Source organism: Carya illinoinensis, chromosome 8 (assembly GCF_018687715.1).
Source record: "Carya illinoinensis cultivar Pawnee chromosome 8, C.illinoinensisPawnee_v1, whole genome shotgun sequence".
NCBI lineage: Eukaryota > Viridiplantae > Streptophyta > Magnoliopsida > Fagales > Juglandaceae > Carya > Carya illinoinensis.
In genome coordinates, this window is record NC_056759.1 from 30,699,133 (window position 1) to 30,725,487 (window position 26,355).

The 26,355-nt window shown below is 37.0% G+C and overlaps 1 protein-coding gene and 2 long non-coding RNA genes across 18 annotated transcripts in view; 2 read left to right on the plus strand and 1 right to left on the minus strand.

Moving 5' to 3' along the window:
* Positions 1 to 18,561, plus strand: part of LOC122274315 (MADS-box transcription factor 23-like) — a 34,048-nt gene extending 15,487 nt beyond the window's left edge. Inside the window, exons 2-7 of the mRNA XM_043083356.1 lie at positions 903 to 981; positions 17,285 to 17,346; positions 17,825 to 17,924; positions 18,076 to 18,117; positions 18,199 to 18,282; positions 18,409 to 18,561. Of these exons, the coding sequence (XP_042939290.1) occupies positions 903 to 981; positions 17,285 to 17,346; positions 17,825 to 17,924; positions 18,076 to 18,117; positions 18,199 to 18,282; positions 18,409 to 18,561 (520 nt within the window). The remainder of the gene's footprint in view (positions 1 to 902; positions 982 to 17,284; positions 17,347 to 17,824; positions 17,925 to 18,075; positions 18,118 to 18,198; positions 18,283 to 18,408) is intronic.
* LOC122274317 lies at positions 717 to 22,949 on the minus strand. Of its 12 annotated transcripts, none has more exons than XR_006228284.1 (10): positions 22,811 to 22,949; positions 21,568 to 22,228; positions 20,547 to 21,181; positions 20,375 to 20,442; positions 18,718 to 18,768; positions 16,505 to 16,606; positions 16,048 to 16,150; positions 15,479 to 15,753; positions 14,910 to 15,370; positions 717 to 1,060 (listed from the first exon to the last, which is right to left on the minus strand). It is a non-coding gene; the product is annotated as an uncharacterized LOC122274317 (long non-coding RNA). The 12 variants fall into 12 exon arrangements; XR_006228292.1 differs by having other exon boundaries at positions 14,910 to 15,157; positions 15,321 to 15,370; positions 20,375 to 21,181; XR_006228288.1 differs by lacking the exon at positions 20,375 to 20,442 and having other exon boundaries at positions 20,855 to 21,181.
* On the plus strand, positions 22,649 to 26,315 carry LOC122274316. 5 transcript variants are annotated; one of them, XR_006228280.1, is made up of 3 exons: positions 22,715 to 23,122; positions 23,237 to 23,413; positions 23,901 to 26,315. It is a non-coding gene; the product is annotated as an uncharacterized LOC122274316 (long non-coding RNA). The 5 variants fall into 5 exon arrangements; XR_006228281.1 differs by having other exon boundaries at positions 22,979 to 23,122; positions 23,237 to 25,235; positions 25,448 to 26,315; XR_006228279.1 differs by having other exon boundaries at positions 22,979 to 23,122; positions 23,237 to 24,033; positions 25,448 to 26,315.
* Positions 26,316 to 26,355: the final 40 nt, after the last annotated feature.

Below are 26,355 nucleotides of genomic sequence, written 5' to 3' on the forward strand. Positions count from 1 at the left end.
TATAAACAAATTCCGTACTTCATTTATTATAAGATTCGGCGTACAAACGAGCAACATCCATTTGTAAGCTTTCTCTTTGTAGACTTCTCTATTGGGGTTAAGTCTGTTTAAATTCTAGGTTGACTTCTACATAACCAAACTTTATCTAACTAACCCAAAAAGGAATTGCAATCCGTATCATGTTTCTTTTATCGTAGCATGAGTTGAGAGAAAACATAAATAGCTGCAGCTAACAATTCACCATTTTTGTAATCATGTACAATAAGTTCTTCAGATGCATAGATTGCAGTTTCCCATAACTTAGACACTTTATCACTAAGACTATAGCCTCGTTTGGTTACACAGTTGAGATGAGATGAGAAATATGGGAATAATAGTGAAATAGTTTATGAATTAAAAATTATTGTATTTGAATGGTGTTTTGATATTAAGATGAGATTAAATGGTCTGTGAAACCAAAATGGCAATATAACCAAAATGGACACTTTATCACTAAGACTATAGCCTCGTTTGGTTACACAGATGAGATGAGATGAGAAATATGGGAATAATAGTGAAATAGTTTATGAATTAAAAATTATTGTATTTGAATGGTGTTTTGATATTAAGATGAGATTAAATGGTCTGTGAAACCAAAATGGGCTAATGCCTTTTGCCATTTAGATAAGTGCAACTCAACTTTTGTCGAAATAAAAACAAATAGCATGCTAGGGAACTTCTAAGAAGACAAGATATTCTCACCTTGATAACAGAAAAATCCATGCCATGCAGTCTAATCTTAATATCATCATAAAGCTACATTATGGTGCTTTTCACGCATTCAATGGTGTCTCATGATTGCTCTATTTTTATACAACATTATTTACAGTGAAAAGTCTACTGATACTAAGCATTTTGATCAGCATCAAAGCAGTAACTGAGAGATATAACAAGTCAAAAGAGGAACATCAGCACCTGCAGAATCCAGCACTAGAAGTCAAGGTATGCCATGTTGAGCCTCCCTCAATTCTTCTCTGCAAATTTTCTATAAGAACTGGGAGATTTGCTTCAAAGTGTTCGCCTGTTTAAAATGAAAGGTTGAGATTTTGATATTCCTAATAACAAATTCAAGGATGTCTGAGCACCATCGCCCTTTTTTTTTCTTTTTCTTTTTTTAACCAAAATATATGTAGTAGTCACCCCCTGAAAGGAAAGCTTTCATGTACATCCATAAATATATAAACTATCCCAATAAATGATTAGACATATTGACCGAGTGTTTCATTCTCAAATGTAGGAGCTGTAAATAGAAGAATCGAGACAGGTTGGATTGATAATGCATGCACAATATCATATAAATTATCTCACAGCAAAGTAGAACTAGTATACGATCATCTTCCTACTCTGTTATACCTGCAAGATATACAAGCAGTCAACTAAAACTGTTTTGCATACCTTCATCATATACAGCATGAAGGGCAACACTACAGCATCAAGAACTTCTAAAAGAAAAAGACTTGAAACTTTGTATTACTCTATTAGTTTGAATATGTATGCAGGTTGTATAGTTGGACTGAAACCTTCACCTTCATGCTCCGTTCTCAATTATTTCCAAATTAAGGAAAACATTTCCAGCGTTGGTCATTTAAAAATGACCTGCAGAAAACTATCACAGCCTATGATTAGAATTCAACTTTCAAAATTCTATATTTCTCGTGCAGTAATGTCCATCTCATGCTACCCTCATCCTTAAAGATGCAATTTCTTCTTTGATCTGCATCCAAGCACGTCGCCCCCCATCAATGTGCATTTTGAACACAATCTATTGGGATCTTTGACAGACACCATGACAATAATTTAAGACACAGTTTCTTGGATCCTTGAACAAAAGGATGACAAGTCCAGCCACTGAAGTCAGATTCAGTTTCTTTTTCTTTTTGATTTCCTTATACACTTCTGTGCTGATATTCATATAAATCAAAAGATATACCTAAGAATTCTTTCTCCTTAAATCTTATAACTCCTTACCCTTCTTTGATCTCTTTTCCTTCTAACCTTACCCTAGTAGCCTTCCCACCCACATAAATACAGAGAAGGTGAGAATATGCTTACAGAAGACTGAAAAATGTAGACACCAACTACAACATATTTATAAATTTAGGATGTAAATCAGTCCGGTCCGGGGGGGTAATGGACAGAAATTATTTTCCCCAGACTGAACATCCATTAGGGACCGGACTAGACTAGTAGCTATCAGTCCGTTCGGTCCAGTCCAATTATTTTTTGTTTTTTTCTTCTTTGTTTTTCAAATAAATTAATAAAAAAATTATTGAAATTACTAAATTAAAATCAAGTGATTTATTCATGTGGATTATGTAACTAACTAATTAAAAAAAATATTTTACTATAATATATTTATGATGTTGATAGTTACTACTTACTAACTTAGACTTTACTCTTTAGCATGAATAATTATTAATAATGTCATACATTTTACATATAGTTAATGAATATCAAATAATTTCCTTGTACATAAATTATTCATGCTTGCTTACAACTTAGGTATTTAAAAAAAAAAATGACCTAATTATTTTAATTAAGTCTAAATAGTAGAGTATGTATAAATGCATGATGTATTAACTATTTACATATAATGACATAAATTATCACATGACTTATGATTTATTATTAATTGATAGTATATATTATTTTGTATTTTACATGGTCAATGATAATAAATTAGATGAAAATGACATCATTAACTTACATAATTAATATATAAAAATAATATATTGAATTATTAAAAATACTTTTTAAAATATATATAGGAGTCGATGTGGTCTGGTATAGTCCAAAATTTATAGACCCTGAGTCAGCATCGAATTTTTCGGTCCACAATTTGTGGGACCGAGACCGACTAATCTGGAGTCTTTACACCCTTTTTTTTTCTTTTCTTTCATGTCGGGAAACCTCTCCAAGGCAAGGCCCTTCGGACCCACCCCTGCAAAGTAAACCCTAGTCCCATGCACTGCACCCTCGGAAGCTTCTCTACACGGAAGTGGTTAAATCGCTAATTTTTCGCCAAGAGATGTGGCCCCAAAGGATTTTTTTTTTTTTTTTATAAGTAATAATCTTTATCGAATAGAATGAAACTAGGCAATGCTCAAGTAGACAGGAAGTATACAAAGTGAAACACCTAATTACATTCTAGTAAACTGGAAAGAAGATAAAAATTCATAATCATACCCATTCTTCAATACAGTAGCAGAAAACTATTGGAAAAGAGAATACAAAAAAATTCCATATTTCCCCCACTACACGCTCCTTGTTGTTGAAGCACCTATCATTCCTTTCCGACCATAGACACCACATTAAGCACAAAGGTATCATCCACCACACTGCTGCCAGTTGAAAGCTATTGTGAGGCCTTTTACAACATGCTATTAGATTCACCACACTTTTAAGCGTAACCCAACTCAGCCCGGCTCTACTAAGGATACCAGCCCATAACTCCCCAGCCATCTCACAATGTAGAAGCAAATGATCTATTGATTCCCCACTCCTTTTACACATGTAGCACCACTCCATGACAATCATACCTCGCTCTCTTAGAGTATCAACCATTAAAATCTTCCCATGTGCAGCTATCCAAGTAAAGAAAGCAACTTTAGACAGTACTAAAACCTTCTATATACTCTTCCACGGAGAGAAAGTGGACTATTGAATTGTCAAAACCATGTAAAAAGATTTAACTATAAACTTTTTTCTTCCCTTGTGACTCCACAACATACGGTCACCCCCATTTTGCCTCCTAGCTTTGCTGAATACAAATAGCTATAAAAATCTACCAGCTCTTCAAGTTCCCAATCCTGAGCATTTCTTGTAAAAGTGACATTCCAAGTTACCGTCCCATTGGCACGACATAGTACTTTTGAAATTAGGGCCTGCTGATTTCCATCCAAGTTAAAAACAACTGGAAAAACAGTGCAAAGAGGGCTCTCCTCACTCCATACATAGAACCAAAAGCGGGTTTGTGCTCCATCACCCACCTTAAATTTGAGATATTTTTCAAAAGTGTTCCACCCCTTATGAATTTCTATAAGCTTACTCCATAAGGCCCTAGGCCCTCTTTAGAACACCATCCCCCTCACACACAACCATACTTATGATCAATAACCTCTCTCCACAACGAGTTCCCATCCATTTGGTACCTCCACAGCCACTTCCCTAATAGTGCCTTGTTAAAAATACACAAATCTCGCACCCCTAACCCCCCATTCACAATCGGACAACTCACCCTTTACGAACTCACAAGGCGAAATTTGAATTCCTCCTCCATGCCACCCCACAAGAAAGCTCTAAACAACTTTTCTATCCGGTTTGCCACACCCACCGGTAATGGGAAGAGAGAGGTAGTGAGTGGGAAGATTGAAAAATGTGCTTTTGATGAGAGTTAATCTCCCCCCTTTTGATAGGTATAACCGCTTCCAACCCAATAATCTTTTCTCAATCTTCCCTACCACTCCATCCCAATACTCTTTTGCTTTGAATGACTCCTCCAATGGAAGTCCAAGATATTTCTTAGGAAGAGAGGCAATTTTACAACCCAATAACTCCGCTAAAGAGGCTAATTTATCACATCCCCCACCGGAACCAACTCTGACTTCCCCAAGTTCACCTTGAGTCCCAAAACAACTTCATAACACAACAAAACTACCCTTAGAGCTTGAATCTGGCTACTAACAACATCACAAAAAATGAGAGTATCATCCGCAAAAAGTAAGTGAAGTGAGAAATGGAACGAACATTATTATTGCTGCCCACTGAAAAACCAGCAAGAAATCACCCCCCCTAAAGCAGCCTCCACCATGCGACTCAATGCCTCCATTACAATGACAAAAAGGAAAGGGAATAGCAGGTCTCCTTGTCCCAAACCCCTTGAAGTCTGAAAAAATCCACATGATCTTCCATTGACTAAAACTGAAAACCAAGCAGTCAAAACACAATGTTTAATCCATTCAGACCACTTATCCCCAAAACCACATCTTCTAAGCATATAGAGAAGAAAGTCCCAACACACATGATCATAAGCATTTTCCATGTCTAGCTTACAAAGGACCCCTGGGATGCCTTCTCTTAACCGGCTGTCCAAACACTTATTTGCTATCAAAACTAAATCCAAAATTTGCCGATCCCAAACAAAAGCATTTTGAGGTTTGGAAATGAGATTGTCCATCACCACACTCATACAATTAGCTAACATCTTAGATATGATTTTATAAATCTCACCTACCAAACTAATAGGCTGGAAGTCTTTCAATTCATAGGCACCAACTATCTTCGGAATAAGAGCAATAAAGGTAGCTTTTAGTGACTTCTCAAACTTACGACTAGAATTAAAAGCATGAAAAATCTACATCACTTCCTCCTTCACTATATCCCAACACTCTTGAAAGAAAGCCATAGAAAAACCATCCGGGCCTGGTGCTTCATCTTTGCACATGCCTTTCACCACAAGATGCACCTCTTCATCAAACGGCCTCTCCAACCAACCTGCTACATCCGAATCCAACTGGTCAAAAATTAAACCATCAAGCTTGGGGCGCCATTCTACTTTTTCAGCAAGGATATCCTCATAATACTGCACTTTATGGTCTTGAATTTCTTCGGGAGAATGTAACACATTTGAGCCAGATGGAGGACTTCAATAGCTTTGTTGCACCTATTTGAATTAGCCAAACTGTAAAAGAACTTAGTGCATTTATCTCCCTCCTTCAACCAAAGCGCCCTTAATTTTTGCCTCCAAGATATTTCTTCCATCAACAAAACTTTCTCAATTTCAATCACCACCACATTCTTCCTTAACAAAGAATCCTCATTAACTTGCCCTTCCTCCAATGCATGCAACTCATCCCAAATTATATTTTTTTGCACATCCATATGTCTAAATACTTCTTCATTCCACTTCTTTACATCGAACTCAAGGGCTTTAAGTTTACTCGCCACTATGAAACTAGGCATACCATCAAAAGAATAACCATCCCACCAAGCCCTTACCTTCTCTACAAATCCTTCAACTTCCAACCACATATTCTCAAATTTGAAGGAACGCCTACCCCCATGAATGCCACCACAATCAAGCAAAATTGGGAAGTGATTGGAATATACATGTGGCAACCTTTTCTATAATATAGATCCAAAAAGTGCGTCTCACAAGAAGAAGAGACTAGAAATCTATCTAGCTGGGACCCCCCAACTATTGGACCAAGTATAGGCCCCCCTATCAACGGAAGATCCACAAGATTCAAGTCAAATATCAGCTCTTAAAAGGCTTCCATTGCACCTGTCGACATAGATGCCCCCGCCCTTTCACTAGAGAACCGAACAATGTTAAAATCTCCACAAAGAACCCAAAGTAAATCCCATAAGGAATATAAACCCGCCAAATCCTCCCACAAAAAACTTATCTCTATCCACATTGGGCCCATACACACCCGCTAAAGCCCATATCCACCCATCCTCAATGTTCGTAAAAGTTACAGCCCTTGAAAACAACCCGATACAATCTTCAATCATCTCTACCACTCTCTTATCCCACATCACCAACACACCTCCTAAAGCCCTTGATGAATTTAAATAACACCACCCCACAGGTTACAAATTATGTATCTATCAATACCACACAACTTAGTCTATGGAAGGCAAACAATGTCAACCTTCCAACTACGGAGAAGGGATCTAATGCGAAGACATTTATTCACATCATTGATCCCCTTACATTCCAAGAAAGGATTTTAGGCTTCATTAAAAGACGATGTCCCCCTTCCCTTCAACCTCTCCCTCCCCACACTTCCCTCCTTGTTATCGTAGTTAATATAACTTTTTAGGCATTTCAACTCCCTGTCTTGTTTCACTGCTAATTGCAGAACAGTAGGTCTACCTGCCGCTATCGCAATTAGAAGGGCCTTAAACTGATCTTCAAACCTAACACACATTATCCACACACACTCTTGAAGTTCCTCTACTTTTTTTAACACCCAATCCGATGTTAAACTATACACTGGCTTTCCAGAGATAGTACATAGCGGGATAGGGCTATCCAGCTCATACTTATCTCCCTCTGCACCGTTGGTCACAATATCTATAGTATACTCCATTAACTCAGCCTCCTTCAACACTTCTGATGATACCCCATTACCCCCATCTAGCACGCCTTCCATTTCCAACAACCACATCTCCTTATTGATGCACCCCTCTGATAGAGGCTCAACCACGTCCCCTTTCTCTAAAAAATCCTGAGAACACTGCTTTTTCAACTTCCCGTGCCTACAAAACCCCCTCTAACACTTCCGACACCAGAGCCACTACCTGAGTTAAGCCTAAAGAGTCGCCGATGACCGGTGGCATGGTATATGCAAACACCGGCATCCCAGACGAGAAAGTGGGCTCAACAATTGGATCAAGACTTTCTCCACTGAAACTTCGTGCCCCAGTGGCAGAACCTCTGCGTTGACATCAAGGAAGCGCCGGTAACCTCTATCACACCTTTCTATGCAGATCCCGATGGCTTGGGAGCAAATTTGCCGTCGGGATTACACCGAGAAATATCGCCATGCTCTGTTGAAGGCACTCCCGGTGATGTGACTGCTAGGCCTACAACCCGATGAGGAATAGTCGGATATGTGCCTGGTCCGACCCGACCCGATTGGCAAAACGCGCCAACACGACCCGTCCGTACATGCGGGTAAGTACGGACGGATCTTTTTTCATTTTTTTAAAAATCTATCGGTTCTTACAAGTGAGGTCATTATCTATTTGGTCTCTTTTCCATACAAATCAATATCAATTGATTACTAAGGAGTGAGCAAAACACTAGTACAAAGCTATCAAGAGAAAAACTGCAAAATAAACATCATTTTCTATACAATTGTTGTTAAAACCATTAAAACCTCTACCATTAAAACCAATTCCATAATTTGTTGAGAAGGCAACAAAAAAATTCCCCTGCATCCCTTATAATTTGAAAACCTCCACTCATCCTTGGGTTTCCAAAGCTACTACCTACATTCCATTTTAATCCACGATTTTGCAAGTGAATCTACAAATCCAATATCAAAGGTTTAGAAACTAACATTGGGAAAAATCAAATCAGAATTTTTAATTCATGCAAATCATATACAAATGAGTGAAAATGAAAACCATACAATTCATGCAGACCATAAACCTTGAGTTACTCCTCAATCTCATCATCATAAGCAAAGCTTGATTTTGGACCAAACTCTAAAAAAACACATGATGATTATTAAAATGATATAAAAATAAACATTATGAAAAAGTTTAATAAATATGTAAATAAGAAATAAATTCATTACCCAATTCCGCCTCAAAGCTTACAATATTATCCAAGGAGGCACGAAAATCAATGGGTATTGCATCCTTCAACCAATTTTGTGTACAAACAAGTATATCGATTGTTCTTGGAGATAGTGAACTACAAAATGGGTCAAGCACGCGACCCTCTGCCCTGAAGGCTAACTCAGAAGAAACTGTAGAAACGGGAATAGCCATTACATCCTGTGCAACTTTTGCCAAAATATGATATTTTACTTCATTGATCTTCCATCAATCCAAAATATCAAAATTTGGAACTCGTGCCTCACAACCATGTTCTAAGTACTAATCGATCTCTGATTTGTTCATCAAATTAGACTCAATAATTTCTTGCTCATACTCCTCTGTTCAGAATCAGAATCAATCATAGTAGGATCAACTGAGAAAGGAGGCTCAGAATAGGAAACTCCACTTGAACTCCCATACACAATATTATACTCCAAGTAAATGTCCATCATCAAGTGTTTCACTATTGCAATCAGTTCTTCGACTAAATTACCACCATGTATCTTTTTGAACTAAAAATGCAAAAGACTAAATTTGCATCTTGGATCAAAAACAAAAATAAATATCATCAAGTTAGTCTTTTCAATTGATCCCCAATATTTGTCATACTTAATCTTCATATTTTCCGCCATACTTTCAACACTGCATCATTACTTTGACTCATTTTTTACAAATGCAATTGTATGCCACAAAGCTCCTGGAAATATGCATTAGATGTGACATACAAAGAGTCAAAAAGTCTCACAGTAGCATAATAAAAAATCTTCAAAAACTTTATCAATACTCTTAACTCTCTCCCAATCATTAGAGTTAGGGGGGCCCAAGTTCACACTACGACACTAACAAACAAAAGAATCATCATCCTTCTCCAATCGCAAAAAAGGTTTTTTATATATTTCTGCAACTTCTAGCATTAAATAAGTTGAATTCCATCTCGTGGAAACGTCAAGACATACCAATTTTGTACAATCAATCTCTTAGCCCATCATTCACAATGAGGTTCATTATATAGGCACAACACCTGATGTGAACATACTTCCCTTCAAACAAATGACCTCCTACAAACTTTCTCAAATACTCAATGACAACATCATTTGAGGAAGCATTGTCAACTATAACAGTAAAGATTTTGTCAATGCCCCAATCTTGTAGACATGAATCTACACATTTTCCAATAGTTTCTCCTTTGTGATTAGAGATCATATAAAAGTTTAAAATTCTTTTGTATAGTTTCCAATTAGAATCGATAAAGTGTTCAGTAAGACACATATAATTTAAGTTTTGAATTGACGTCCATGTGTCAGTAGTTAAACCAACCTGCCCAACTGTCTTAAAAATTTTCCTTAACTTCTCCTTCTCCATTTTAGACAGTTTAATACAGTCTCTCGCTGTAGTGGTTCGAGATGGCACTTGAAACCTTGGTTCAAGAGATCTACATACCTTCCTAAATCCCTGGGCTTCTACTATCCTAAATGAAAGCTCATCACAAATAATCATTTCAGCAATTGTCATTCGTACAGTTTCTAAATCAAACTTATGTGCATTTGTCGAGTTACTAACATCACTATCTCCAACTCCCTCAAGAGGCCCATCACGACTCATATTCTGTTGATCCGTAAGTCTGATTCTATAAGGATGTTGCTTACAAGTACCAAGATGTTACAACATACTTGATGTACCATGTCTTTTGGGATGACAAGAGTAAATCTTGTGACAATAATTACACTCCGCTTTTGGGTTATTTAAAAGGCATCCATCTATTTTAGTGAAATGGTCTCACACTACTGAGGGGTCCTTATTTGCCCTCCTTCTACGAGGAGGGAGACTTGTCTCACTAGACAAGTTAATATTTGATGCCTTTTGTGATCGATTATCCAAAAGAGTAGCCGTCTCATTATCTCTTAAATTAGTATGAGTGTCACTTTCGAAGCAATCCATATATAAACTGACAAATAATATTACATACAAAAATCAAGATATTAGTAATGCATAGATGCATCCAGCCACACACACACAAATATAAAATTGGTACAAGAAATGAAAGCTTCCAAGTGTTTACTTTATGGCATAAATATTGCAATGAATATTGCAGTGAGAATTATAATTATCTGTTGAAGTAAGAGAGAATAATAGACATTTGAAAGATAGAACCTTAACTTTAAAAAAGGCTGATTAATATATGATGAATAGTTCTCCAACGCCCTTTATAAATGGTTTCATCGGGTAGATGCTTGAATAATTTTAAAAAATGTTGATCAACAACAATAAATTTTATGATCTGTACAGTAGCATGCTTGAATAATTAATTTACTTTGCTATTACATTTAGTTGTTAAATGCATTGAAGTAGCAAAATATATTAAGATTCTTCTTGAAGAACCTAATAGATCATATCATGTTCTCCTGCAAACCCTTTAAAAAGGGAGAGATATCAAGCAGCTAGCTAGCCCAGAAAAGAGTTTTGAATAAAGAAAACAGGAATTGAATTCTTTGGTTTTGTGGCATATCCTTAGGAGCAAATATAAGAGAAGTAGTGATTACAAGGAGAGCTAGCTAGCTAGCTAGATGATGATCGGTTTCTTATCAACTTGTAATAATACGGCACCCAGGAATATAAATGCTCTTAATTGGGTGGTGGATGCTGATCAACACCCACAACTTCTTTGCACTTTGTAAATCATCCACTGCCACCACCAATTTCATTCATTAGCGGCTGATCAATCAAAGATGCATGCTAGTTAAAATGTAGGGCATTTCTCTGATTTTTGGGACCCACATCATTTTGAAGGGCAATGGTCTGGGGGTAGGAGTGTCAAATCGTGTTAACGGATCATGTTCGTATCGTGTCAAAACATGTATATTATACTATATAGGTCAATCCTAATCCGACCCGTTAAGCTTATCGTGTCAACCCGTTCTGACCCATTAGTTAATATTATGAAATAGGTTAATACGACCCGTTTCAAACTATTCATGTAAATGGATTGAATATGCCTAAAATTAATTCGTTTGACCTAATTAAATTTAGCATAATTTTATATAAATGTCAAAATCACAATATCTATAAAAATTATAAAACTTTTTTTTTTATAAGTAATAAGAAATTTTATTAATAAGCATATTCCAAGTACACTGGAGGTATACATGTTAATACACCTATTTAGGATCTAGCAACTGATACAAGGAAATCTTGGAAACTGAGACCATTCAGCTCTAGAGCGATGGCCCACATAAATAAAGTCCTCCAAAAAAACCTCCTAAACTCTTCTATGGAACGTTCTTGATCTTCAAAAAGTCTATCATTTCTTTCACACCAAATACAACAAAGAATACAAAGATGAGCCATCTTCCATACAGCCACAATCTGTGGTGTCCCCGCAATTCTTCTCCAACTTGCAATTAATTCTATCACTCTTCCTGGCATGACCCATGCTATATCCATTCTGTTGAAGAAAAAATTTCATATTTCCCGAGCAAATTCACAATGTAAAAGTAAATGGTCTACTATTTCACCATTCTTTCTGCACATACAGCATCATTCGGTTATGATTATGCCTCTTCTTCTTAGATTGTCCATAGTAAGAATCTTCCCTAATGCTGATGTTCATACAAAGAAAGCGACCTTTTTAGGTGCTTTGCTCCTCCAAACATTCTTCCAAGGAAAATTGTATCTTCGCTGCATAGTAATTGTATCATAAAAGGAGCACACAGAAAACTTCCCTTTCCTCGAAGGTTTCCATACTATCTTGTCCTCACTTGTAGCGTTGATAACCGTGTTATACAGCAAGCTGAGAAACTCCACCATCCCGGTAACTTCCCAATCATGTGCATCCCGGATAAGACTTATATTCCACTCCTGTGCACCATTGCTTATTACCCTCAAATCAGCCACCATTGCTTCTTTGTCCCGAGCAATTCTGAAAATATTAGGATAGACCTCCTTTAGAACCGTGTCTCCCACCCACACCTCATTCCAAAAGCTGACCCTCCTACCATTTCCCACCCAAAGACGAGTGTTACTAGCAAAGGTACACCAACCTTTCCTTATGTACTTCCATAACCCCACCCCATAAGTCCCCCTACTTTCCTTAGAGCACCAACCCCCTCGTTCACTTCCATACTTCATATCAATCACTTCTTTCCATAAGGCTCCCCTTTCCTTGTTATACCGCCATAACCATTTTCCTAATAATGCCTCATTAAAAGCCCTCACATTCCGGATCCCCAAGCCCCCATCTCTCAACAAGTACACACCTTATGCCATCCTACTAGATGGAACTTGAGCTCCTCGCCTAAGCCACTCCACAGAAAATCACGTTGAAATTTCTCCATTTTTGTTGCTATGCTGGCAGGGAGAGGAAATAGAGACAAGTAGTATGTAGGAAGGTTGGATAGTGTGCTCTTGATAAGAGTGGTCCGCCCCCCTTTAGTTAAATACAAACTTTTCCACCCGGCCAATTTATTCTCTAATTTCTCCAACACCTCCTCCCAAATTACGTTGGCTTTGAAAGTAGCCTCCAAGAGGAGGCCAAGATACTTCAATGGCAAAGAGGAGACTCCACATCCCAAAATGTTGGCTAACCCTCTAATGTTCCTCACCTCACCAACCGCAACCATCTCCGTCTTTACAAGATTAATTTTTAACCCCGATACCGCTTCAAAACACAATAAAATGGCCTTCAAGGCTTGTACATGTCCTGCATTTGCCTCACAAAACAGCAAGGTGTCGTCCGCAAACAAGAGATGTGAAATGTTAATGTTCCCCATTACAAAACCAGCCAGGAAACCCCCCTCCACCGCAACTGACAGCATTCGACTTAAGGCCTCCATTACGAGGACAAATAAAAGGAGTGATAATGGATCACCTTGTCGTAATCCCCGCGAGCTATTATAAAACTAACTACAAGTTCATAATTACAATCCAAACAATAAAAATATCGAAATTGAAATTTTAACAATTTTATTTTTAGGTATAGGGGTATAATTGTAACTTTAACTTTCTTAACTTATCATAACGAGTTGACCCTTTATCAACCCGTTAAGCAATCGTGTCTTAACGAGTCAAGTCGTTTTGACCTAAACTCGTTAAGAGTAAACCCTAACCCGCTATTATCGTGTCGTGTTCGTATTGGATTAACGGATCGTGTAACATATTGTCACCCCTATCTAGGGGGTGGAATCTAGTTTTGTTAGTGACAAAACCCCCGCCAGCCTCTTCTCTCTCTCACACGCACTCTCTGAAGACCACTATACTAATACTAGCGTATCGCTGCTGAAAATTAAAAGACCATTGCATTTGGGCTACTTTGAGCCCCCTAACCACCCCTTAGCTGTAGGACATGTCTTCCCCTAACATAACAAAGCCTCAATTATTGCAGAAAAAGCACGTTTGTTGTTCTTTGACTATGACTGGAATTAGGATCTACTTAAAAGGATATTAAAGAACTAACCTTTTTTTCCTTTCCTTTTTATCTCCCTTTTCTCTCATAAATTAACAGTTAAATAAAAAAAATCCAAAGGTTTCCTTTCTAAAAAGACAACTCTTTATAACCAAAGTTCACCTGGTTGGCGAAGTTCAGGAACTAAATCTCATTAAAAAACAGAACAAAAAAGCAATTGTGCACCGATGAGATAATCAAAGTTTTACCATTAATAATAACCACTGTATTGTAGTACACACAAACAAAGCATATATCAACGACACAGGAACTATTTTTACTTTCAAGCACAGAGATTAGGAATATGAAATTCTAGGAGTAAAAAATGGAAAAGGATTCCAAATGGGTATCTTTTATGGTGGCATTAACAGATCAAGAACAGAGAAGTTAAGGACATGCCAACTCCTGGTTCTTAGGTGGGTCTGACATGTAATGCTACAATAACCCAAATAGCTCATGCTAACGGTACCATAATTATCAAAAGAAAATATTCACTGCTTAATTTTATATTTATGTACTATATATATATATATATATATTTTGGTGGGTTGGGGGGTAAGTTAATTTTTTTTAAGGTCAACTCTAAACATGTCATAGATCATCTATTCGATGAATGGATCGATGCTAAAAGCTGCCTTGATGATCTAGACCCAGGAATAATTGCCTTGGACACAAAATAACCATTTGGGAAGGGACAGATCAAACAACAGCATGTTTGGAATTTCAACAACTTGAAAGCATAATTGCCTAAAAAAAATGACCTAACTACTTCAGAAATGGCGCCCGTTTACCCACTTTGACATTAAATGTTGGTGATGAGTGTACTACAGAATAATGTAAAACATCATTACAAATAAAGAAGTATAGGTCTACTAGCAAAACCCAGCACAGAGATTGCAAATAATTTGTACACGGCTGGCTTTTGAAAACCAACTAAATGAAAATGAGAGTGCAATAGAAATCCAAACAATTAATCAGAAACGAAGCTCTACAAACAGAGAGAGGGCCATCTTTTTATTGCAAACAGAGAGAGGAAGAATCCAGGGCACAAAATCATCGTTCAGTTTAGGGGAAAATGCGTTTAATAGAGACTTACTGGCTTGGACAGCGAAGACGAACGGTGAAGTCGAACGGCGTGGTGCATTGGTGGCTAGGGTTTCTAAAACTCTTAGAGGAAGAGCTTGTGTACTGAAAGCGTATAGCTGATCTATCGGTTTCGACCGATATTGGTTTCTCTCAACCCGTAGGAGACTTGGATCCGAAGAACCCGACATTTGTCGGCTGGGCTCAATTCAGTTGCATCGGACGGACCGGCCCAAGGCCTTTTTTGCACACCCCTAGTGACTACTTCCAATGATACAAAATTATTATACTAGCTCACTCAAAATAACATAAAAGATATACGTACCTGGTAGTAATAGCATAACAGACTAAACACAGATTCCATGTTAATTTTACATATTAATAAAGGATACACCAAAGAAATATACATCGATCAGCTCTATACCTCAAAAGACCAATAGAATAGAAGTAAAGCACCCCAGAATTTTTAGATACCTGTCATAAAAAACAACCAACAGTCCAAACATAAATCACATAAACATGTAAAAATAGAGAATGGAAAAACAAGAAATACATGTTTTCTAATAAAAATATAAAACTGACCGAAATTATAGAAATTGCATGGCCCATAATCGGCGACATTCGTCATCCATATTTAAAAAGCCCACTTGGTCAAGTCGTGAATCACGCAGCACAGCATAGGCACGTAACCAAACATCATTCGGCAACTTGGGCTCAATCTTTTGCAGTAAAGTGACACAATGTCCAAATGGATGAAAGGAGTCATCGCTGTCCATAGACCCCTTGCTCCGCTTTGATGCGGAAGCCTCAGCCTTGCCTTTATAGCACTTGCGGCGTGCGATGGATGTGCTCTTCACCTCCTCAAGGTAGCATTAGCAAAAAGAAGCAAATGAGTTTATAATTTCCATTGAATACACTATTGATGAATAAAGAGGAATGTATGCAACAAGCTTGAGTCTAAACATCATCTAGAACGAGTCCAAACACAATAACAAGTCCTTAGAGTACTTAAGAAACAACTAACTACCCAATATTCTACGACTATCTACTCATTTTTATGTATCAATAACGAGTCCAAACACAATAACATTGTAGGCAAACTTACGAGATTCAACAATGTAAAATGAAAGGAAGTGCAATGATGATAATACCTGGTGGCCTTGAGTCTTTGGAGCCTTCTTGGCTGGCCTCTTCGGCATCTTCAATTTATATTCCGTACTTGGGCTTCCAAATATCTAGGCACCTTGCAGAGACCTTGAATGGAGTGATAAAGCTTTTGGTAAGACAAATCTAAATTTTCAAGTACCCAAAAGAACTCAGTTGCCCTTTGTATTAGGCAAAGGAAATTAAATATTCTCATCATACTAAGCATCGTTGGTTGCCAAACAAAAGGACATCAAACCCTCAGTTAGTGGTTAAAAACTTAAAAGGAGCATTATAAAACCAAGCCAAATAGTCGTATAATTCTGGAATCATGCTAGGCCAAGGCAGACCAACTATTTTTCAATGGAATTATGTTACAAGAAAATGCAGAAGACATGGAAAGAACTCATGGAACAGAGGTTCTATGAACATGAGCATCCAAGAGCAATAGGTTCGCAAGAATACCCTAATGTCATTCTTCCTGTTAAAATTTCATTGCTTTCCAAGAAAAAAGCAACTTCCTTTCTTTTTGGCTGAGAGCATGAGACAAACAACATAATCATAGTCCTGTAATGAAAAAGAAGTAATTTGAAATATAATTGAAGACCATAATCTATAAGAGAGAGAGAGAGAGAGAGAGAGAGAGAGAGAGAGATTTGCATGGTTACTTTTGACATTTCAAATCGTGGCATCATTACCTTGTCAATGTCTTGAAAGTCACTTTGTTTCAAGATTAGTAATGATTAAATAGATCATGTGTCAGTCATGAGCATCCGATACATGTATGCATGTATATATATATATATCCACCTGAATTCACTACATATTGATTTGTTCATTCAAAGCAGGAAGAAAATATCAGCAATATCACATTATGTCTAATCTAAAATGCAAAAGGCTGTACGTGACTGACCCCATGAAAGTTTTATGAAGTTTGGTGAAATAATATCAAAAGGTGTTGGTGTGGATAGTAATCAAACATATCAAAAAATATGTGGTTAATAATATAGCTTAATTGCCACCTCATAAATAGCTCAATATAGCTTTAGTAGTTTGGCTTTAAACCAATTCAAATCAGCATAGGGCCATTGTTAAACTTCTTTGAAACACTAGCAGCTTTGACTTATTTCTAATAATTAATGTTTACGTACATATTTTTTTAATCTCTTTGTTTCCTTTTAGTCAGGGTGGAGGAAAGAACCTTGTAAGTTTGTTGGAATTAACTTGTGCTTCTATAATTTCTAGTTTTGGCAAAGGGAGGTGGCAATCCTAAGGCAACAATTAGAGAACTTGCAAGAAAACCACCGGTACCATCTATCTCCTTTAGCTTAAATTACTTATTATGCAACAAATAAAAGTAAGGGCAGTTAACCTGAAAGTATAAGAAATTATCATATGTTGGCTATGTCACAAATGCTATACAAGATGCTTGTAAAATACCTGATAGTTGGAGGGTGAGAAGTGTATTTTTCCCATGCATAAATATATACATACATATATATATATAACAAATATTGGAAATCAACTTTCCCAATGTTCAAAATCTCGGATAAGATCCAGATAAATATGGACTCTGTAAAACACATCAAAAGCCAATTTGATTGCTATGTCTTTCCAACAGTACCAAGATACTCATGAACCATATGCTAGCTAATAATAAATGCGCTTCAATGGCAATGAATAAACAATCCAATATGTCCCAACAACTCATATTATTAATAGAAAACAGATAAACAATATAAATCTAACCCCTAATTGTTGAACTACATTGCCATGATAAGATAGGCATTTGATGGGGGAACAACTTTATGCTCTGGGTGTCAAAGACTTGCAGAATCTGGAGAATCAACTAGAATTGAGTAGGCAGGGTGTACGAATGAAAAAGGTCAGAAACTTACTCCATCCAACCCCCCCCCCCCCCCCCCCCCCCAAAACAAAAAAAAAAAAAATCTCCCTCTTCACTGTGTTTGTGAAGTAATGCAGGTTAAAATATGAAGAAATGCATGACGCTAAACATGCTCTTTTAACATCTGCAGGAACAAATCTTAACCGATGAAATACAAGAACTAACTCGAAAGGTATTTGCAGGAAAACACTAATTCTTTGCAGCTTTCTGTCAAGAACTACTTCAGCTATTAAAGCTACACTTTTTATCACAGGGCAATCTTATCCATCAGGAAAATATGGAACTGTACAAGAAGGTAAACCTTATACGACAAGAAAACATGGAATTATACAACAAGGTATTCTGGTTTATATCTCATCCAAGTTCCAAACATTCCTAAAGAACTTGAGTCATCATTACATGCTTTGAAACAGCAAGATAACTAGTACATTTTTTAAGCATAACAATCAGACCAATCTCTCAGGTTCACAGCACAAGACACGTGAATGCAGGAAGCCTAAGTTCATTCACTCCATATGGAACAAAAACCAGAGAGCACTTGGATATCCCCATCCATCTTCAGCTATGCCAGCCCGAGAGACAAACTTATGAGCCACCACCAAGGGAAACAGAGTAAAAGTAAAATTATTTCAACTCCTTCCAAAAGTAGTTGAAGACAGACTTACTTTTTGGTAATTCAGTATTGATCACAAAAACAATGTATTTACTGCAGCAGAGTACAACTACATCAAAGAAACTGCTGAGGATTTTGGACAGATTTAATTCAACTTACTTTGAGCAAATGATGAAGCACAAAGGAATGTACTTATTCGTGTGAGATGAGCTACAAAAAATCCCATCAGCACAATTACCAGTATGATATGTTTATGAAATAAACTACAAATTCAAAGTTATTGGCAAAACCAGATATCTATCGTATCTATGTACACAATGACCTAATACTACTCCACCTGCTTATGCCTGAATTAAGATCTAATACTATCTAATACCAATATCATGTACACCATACTTGAACTCCATTACTGTAGTTGAATTTGATAATGCATAAAAAAATCAATAAGATTTTCTAAATTAGAGGATTAGAATGATTTGAACATTTACCTATAACATAAGATACAATGACAACAAATATAAGACAACATGAGACACACATCGGTGAACCATAACCTTGAAATATCACTCATTAAAGATAACCATATATCTGCAGGGCACCAACCTTCAGTGCCTTAGTTCTCCATGTCTCGTCCAATACTTGGCAATTGCATAGGAGCAATTTTAACCTTTATATATTCTAGGTTAATCTATTCTCAACTCATGTTTACGGATGTTGGACTATGGTTTTGGTTTTTTCAGAACTGTACATACCTCAAAGTTTGAGACATTTAAATATTGTTACACATCAAGTGATGAAAGGTTTCTTCTTTAGGCCCAATAGTGTACATAAACCATGAGAGCAGAAAATTTCTGCATATGATAGGGGCCATAGGGCACCCTTCTTCTAATTTCTGCATATGATAGGGGCCATAGGGCACCCTTCTTCTCAACAACTTAAGTTGTCACTAAGTAAAGGATAATCTAACATCTGCTTTCTTTCCATAAAGAGTAAAGTGGAATTATTTAGTTGAATATATGGCAAACTTTTACACGAGTTAGCCAATCTCGGCAGTGGCAGAGCCACATATTAAGCAATGGGTGAAATTGCCCCCATGGGATTTTTAAAAAATGTTTCAATCCGTGTGATATTTTATAAAATTGTTTATTTTTTTTACTATTACAGCCGCTAAAACATTGTTAGGTCAACTATGAAAACTAGTTTTATATTTGCACCACAAGAAAAAAATGCAGAGCCAATTATAAAAACTTTTTCTAAATTTTAACCATTAAAGAAATTTTATTATCACACAAAACAAAAGTAAAACTTATTTACTTAAAATTAGTGTTGTTATGTTTTTTAAAAATAAAAATAAAAAATAGCGGTTTCAACTCCAAATATACCCAAGCCTATTTATTTACTACCCATTTGAAAAAAGATATTCCCTATCCAAAAAAAGAGCAGTCGCTGAAGCTAAACCTAAAAACCTTGCACCAAATCGTTTCGACTTTGCTAAAAAGTCTCAGTTTTGTTGTTCAATCAAGATTAGTTACCAGTTATAGTTTATCATAGCAATGTTATATTAACTGTAAACTGCATTGTTTTACAAGATTAGTGTTGAAGCGATTATTTCCGAATATTTTTTTTTTTATTATTATTTCCGATTATTTCCGAATATGAACACTCGTAGAGGGAAAACTTATTTTAATTGAAAATACACATGTTTTTTACACAAAGACCAATATCGCGAGTATGCAACGAGTTTCAAAAAACTAAATCCTGTTGAAATAAAAAGATTTTCTACGAAGAACAGAGTCATTTCGATTTAACTTCGCACCTACGAAACAAAATCTTGGTTCCGAAAGTGAATCTATTCAGGCGACGATTGGGACAAACATCAGCCAGCTGGTTAATGGTTTGAAATAAACAAAGAACAAAAATTAGTAGCAAAGTTAACGCCTGAAATTGATCTTTTTCTCAAAGAAACCGAAGTGGACCAAGAAAATGACCGATTTTGAGGAGATTTCAATTGCATCCAAGAAACCATTCCTCCCATCGAACACCAGGAAACTGCACCAAACAATTAATATCGTATACAAAAACTAAAACTAAATAAGTTAAATCCTAACGTGTACACATGCGTGCCTGACACAGATACGAGCAAAAAATGATAGTAATACGTAATTAGAAGGCATCAACAACGTGGACATTATAAGAACACAATCTGGCCGAGACCATGCTCTCATTAAGCGGAGATCATTTGCAGATCAATGAGTTTCGAAGCGAAGGAGAAAGAGAGGAGGATCTGAATTCGTACCTAGGGAGACCAGATTTTCACGTCTGTAGACTCTAGATTATTGGGCTCGCTCAGAGAGAGTGTTGGGGGGGCAGTACTTCTACAGGCAGTCCATTTAGCGCACACCTTCCACACCCTCGTTGACGTGGCGGTACAATTTAAAAATAGAAAAATGCTCTTGAGCCCAGAACAAAACTTGGAGAAAAAAAATAGAAAAAGAGAATACGAAGTAGACGACGAACAAACTCCAGCTTTCTCCACCGCTCACGAACCAATTTTCATTTCTCTCTCTCGCCACCAACACTGAATCTGGGTTTTGCACTCACGTCTCTCCAACTTTCGTGCTTCCTGTATTGATGTGAGGAAGATAATACACAGTTACATGAGTTGCCGAGCTGGTCTTTTTTGCATTTCAGCATTTACACAATCGTGATTAAATCCAGGTTTGGCCCAGATGAGAATCATATCAGACACACATCTGCCCAAAAAAATTCATCAAATTTCAGATCTCCCCTATTGTTTGGCTCTAATTGTTCTCGATTCGTCGAACGCAATTTTCAATTGGTAAACAAATGCATTTCCTTTCGCACTCCATAAATATGCTAAGCATCCTTAATAATCCTCAACACTAGCAATTCCAACTGGTTTCGTACGACATTACAGATTAGAGTAACAAAACAGAGCCTATAACACTTGGAAAAACAGAAATCGAAGATCACAAAAATGCTTATAACCTGTTGAGATCGCCGGCGCCGCCTTCCTTGGGTATTCTCGTCTTGGCTTTCTGCTTCTTCTTCGCTGGAACTTTCTCGTCGGCCGGCTTCTTCTCTGCCTTTCCCCGCGCCGTTGATAGACTAGAGAGTGTGTAATGTGAAACTTCAAGACGATAGAGATGTGGCAAGGCTCAGGAAAAAAGCTAAAGTTCTGAACTTTGATGGATGGGACGTTTAATTAAATCCGTGGCAACCAGCTGGTTTCGCGCGCAAGGGATTTAGCTTTTTCCATAAGAATTACGAATTAAGGGTGGTGCTACTGTGCAGTTTGCACAGTACCGCTGCAGATGACTGCCTGACGTGGCATGTCCCGTAGTATGCCACGTGGCATACTATTAATTTAGAGAGAGAGAAAAAAAAAAACTTGGCTGAATGAAATCGGGCAGACGAGCGAGAGAGGCAGAATCCTCGTGGGTGCATTGCCCTCCCCTCGCCCTCCCGTCGTCATCTTGTCACCGTCCCGTCGCCGAACACCATCACACCTAATGCCAACTTTGGGCCAAATAGAGAGGTTTACTGGACAAACATCTATCATCAATGGAATCTTATCAAAACCTTGTTCATGCACGCACTTGTCAAAATCCAACCAGATTGTATGTTTGCTAGCTGTTTGCTCTTGGTTCTGGAATATTTAAATAAATCATTAGGATCAAAACGACTCATTGTTCTGTGTTAAACGGAACCATAAAAAATGATGGAATCTTCTTTTGGTCGTCAAAAAGCATTGCATTATGTGATGAGATTGAACTGAAGGTTTACTGTAGCTTCATTGTTTTCCTAATATTTTTAAAAAAAAATACTACACATCATCCTACACTACACATTTTATATATTAAAATATTATTTTTTATTTATTTTTATTTTTTATATATTTTATTTTTATTAAAATAATTAAATTATTTTATTTACCACCTACATACTACGTATTTATTATAGAAAAAATAAAAAAAATATTAAAATAAATATGATGTGTAAAGTGTGAGGATTATAAATAGATTTTTCTATTTTTAAATATAGATGAAGACGGACGGATTTGGGAGAATAATGTCTGCAAGGATATAAAATAAAAGCGGATATATTTGATACTATATATATATATATATATATATATATATGTGTGTGAGGTCAAATCTCGCATTGACCAAAAGTAGTGATTTTAGACATGAAAATTAAATAGTCGGTGAAGTGAGAAGAGAACACGAACCAGTATGTATGTGGAGTTCTGTTGGTGCTCGACTGTCGGTGAGGTGGATGGATTTCTTCTCGACTGTCGGTAAGTGCTGCACTGGTTTTTTTCGGTGAAGGACCAAATCGACTGATTTACACCCGGCAGATTGACGCACCAAATCGACTGTTGCAATTCTTTTTTTCGGTGAGGTAAGTGCTGATGCTAAAATCGCCAGTAAGTGCTGTAATTTTGTCCGTGGCCGGCGCCGTGAGAAAGGGTAGCAGGTGGATGCGAGATTGGGGGCTAGGGTTCAGTTCGATCTTCGCACTTCACTCTTCACAGTCAAAGGTACGAGTCACGTGAATCCGCTGTAATTTTTTTGAGTTTAACTACAAATCAGCTACTGTAGCGCATAAGCCGGAGCACACCATACGTGTATGTACTTTTTTTTTTTTTTTTTAGACCATTTTGAACAAGAGGGAGGAGTTCACGGGAACCACTCGCCGCCCAGCACCCTCGTCGCCCTCCCTCCACCAGCCCCACTACGGGACACACCCTCAACTCGTCGCCGTCCCTCTCATCGTCCAGCACCCTCAACTCCTACCTCTGTTTCACTGCCCATCTGCTCAGTAATAAGAGGTAACTCCGCAAAAGTCTGCTTGGTTGCTGTGATAATGTAGGAGAAGGAAAAGAAAACCTATTTACAGTCAGTAGGATCTTCTAGGGTTTTATCAATTTTTTTGTTTATTTACTTTCAGGCTGTACTATTTGTTGAATCTATAGTGTTTAGTTCTTTAAGTCAAAAAAAAAAAAATTAGAATTTTGTACCAATTTGGGAGGATGACTAGGCCTTCTTTTTTTGCCATAAACAATACGATTTTGTTGAAAAGATAAAAAGGCATAGCTAGTACACAACACAAGAACAAGATACATACAAAAGAAAGAAGGTAAAAAAAAACTAAGATCTAAACAAATACCTAAAAGGAGGAAGAAGCAAGACTCCCTAAAGGCACAAAGTCTGAAGCTGTAATGCAAATTTAGCAACAAGAGGTAACTCCAACAATAATGCATTTCTACTTTGTTCTTTTTAAGTTCTTTGTACTGAGAGAGGTAAAGTTTGTGGCAGATTTTTTCTTTCGGAGATGGGCATTGGGCTTAGGGCATGAAAATGTTAGTGAGTTGCAGAAAATGCTTTCTTGAAGTTAATGGTTGCTGGTGGTGATCTTCGTTGGTATGAAGTCTCCGTTAGCACATTATTTGTAAGTTGTTGATGACTTGAGTGTTTGGGTAACAATTGGATGAGTACTAGATATTGGCAGTGCAACTAGAAATCCTAAACAACTATCTCGTCTGAGTGCATTTCAAACCACTGATCAAGTGCATTTCTTCTTTCCAAAACCCACATGGTGGACAGAAATTAACAAATAAAAGACTTTAGCGCTGCTTTGTGGCTAGCTTTTATTCTATCTCCATTCAATGATAAGTAAGTAAATTCATGGATAAAAATAATATATGATACAAATGCATAAGTTTGAGGTTGGAATTCCAACTGTACAAGCTTTTCCCCTATCAACAACCAACAGGTCAAAGCTTTCCAAACTCAACTAACTCCCACTCTGTTTTTTTTTCCACCATAAAAATAATAAATAAAATAGAAGGAGAAAGTGGAACTTACAAATTCAGTGACCACCATCACTTTTTTTTTTCCTTCTGAGCACTAAAATCACATACAAAAAAGTATATAAAGAAACCTTGTCTGCACTAATATCTTGACAACTAACAAATGAATAGTTATTAAATATATGATCAACACACATTAAAAGCAGCTTTATATTTCAACCATCAAATCTGGAGTCCAATCCCAGCAAAATCTCTGATGGTAAACCCAACAGCTTCAAACTTCCCCCTCTCATTGCTCTCTCTGAATTTCAAGTAGTCCAAAGAGACAAATGGCTTGTAAAGCCTCATATTTCCTTCTCCAATCACTTCATTTGGTGCCGTGATCACTTTTTCATCCTCAAAGCACCAAAAGAAAGCTAGAGAAAAGTGGTTTGTTGGCTGGTATGTGGTGGATTAATGTTTGTCTCATTTGAGTAAGTTGCATAGTGTAAGATATTGTACAATGCTATATAAGATTTGAGTAGGTTGCAAATTTATGGATTAATGTTTGTCTCGTTTGTCTTAGATTAATAGCTCTAAAAAGCCAAAAAGAATGTTTCAAGGGTGAAGAAGGTTGCTGTGTGAAATGATGAAATTGCCTTTCAACAATGAAAAACCAGAAAGCTTATGGTGGAATTGTCCAAGAAAGGAAAAGGAATGAAGGAAACTAATATGAGATTTCTGATCAAAGAAGTAAAAGATCTAGAAAGACATGAGATTTGAGGCGGGAGATCGTGATTGATTGATTAAAAGACCACAAAGACTACCCAAAAGCTAGAGAAAGGAAAAGATAGTTAAAAAGGTTTGGAATAAGGAAATCTTACCAAATAGGCAAAAAAAAAACACAGGATTCTATGCTTGAATTGATATGGGTTATGATATGGATTATGCTTGAATTGTTTGCCGTGCTTTTGAATCTAACGCGGATGTATAATTACAGCATCCTTTTAAATTTTTTAACAAATTTTTTCAAAAAGTCCATTTTTTTTTCCCTAAGAACCTGCCTGAATGCAGCACCTATGATGCCTTCTACCCGCCATCAACAAAGCTTTGCAGAGCTAGTTGTGGATATTGATTACCCCATTGGTAATTAGGAAATTGCTACTGTGGATGAATATCTAAGCTGCAGCTTGAATTTTCTGGAGCTTTTCAATTCCATTGGTTCCTCTTGCATATCTTGGCCAAGCTCGGCTTCTACTGGCTCATGCTTTGAGCCTTTTGGAGAATTTACCGTCTATCGCAATAGAGCATCTAAAACCAATTCAACCAAGAAGTCTCGACTAGGATCTCGGGAAAGGTGAAACTAAGGAAGATGGTAAAGAAAAGTTCTACTTTGGCAAGGAATAGATTATTCATGAATCTTTAATCGCCATGAATAGCATAGGATTCTGGGTATGTGGGATTGTGCTGTCTGGTTTATGAATTGATGTAAAGCCATACTTGGAGATGAGAAAATCGGTTGGTGGGTTGGTTTTTTCTTCACTTGTTGAATTGGATTCAAGTCTATATGAGATTATTATGGATAAAGGGGCAATCTTAAAGGAGATAAAGGAACTGAACGATGTAGTGGCTTGCCTTCTTGCTGCCTTGGTCATTAGGAAACACAGCGAAGCAGCTGAAGAATTGCAAGGAAAGTTGGAGATATCAATCAAACTATTGGAGGAATTGCAGAAGGAGGCGGATCGCCTTCGAGACTGGAAGCATTAGCAACTTTTGTAATATTTTGTTTGTAAAGTTTGAACGCGTGTTGATTCTGTGATATCCGCTCCAATTATGTGTATATTTTTGCTTTTCTTTCTAAGCAACAAACGCTTGGTTCGGGGAGCGCGCAGATAATTGAAGGAAATAAAAATTAGAATTGATCGACACTGATCAACTGCTATTGGAATTTATCTTTAAGCAGGAAAATGGTCTTTTTTTAA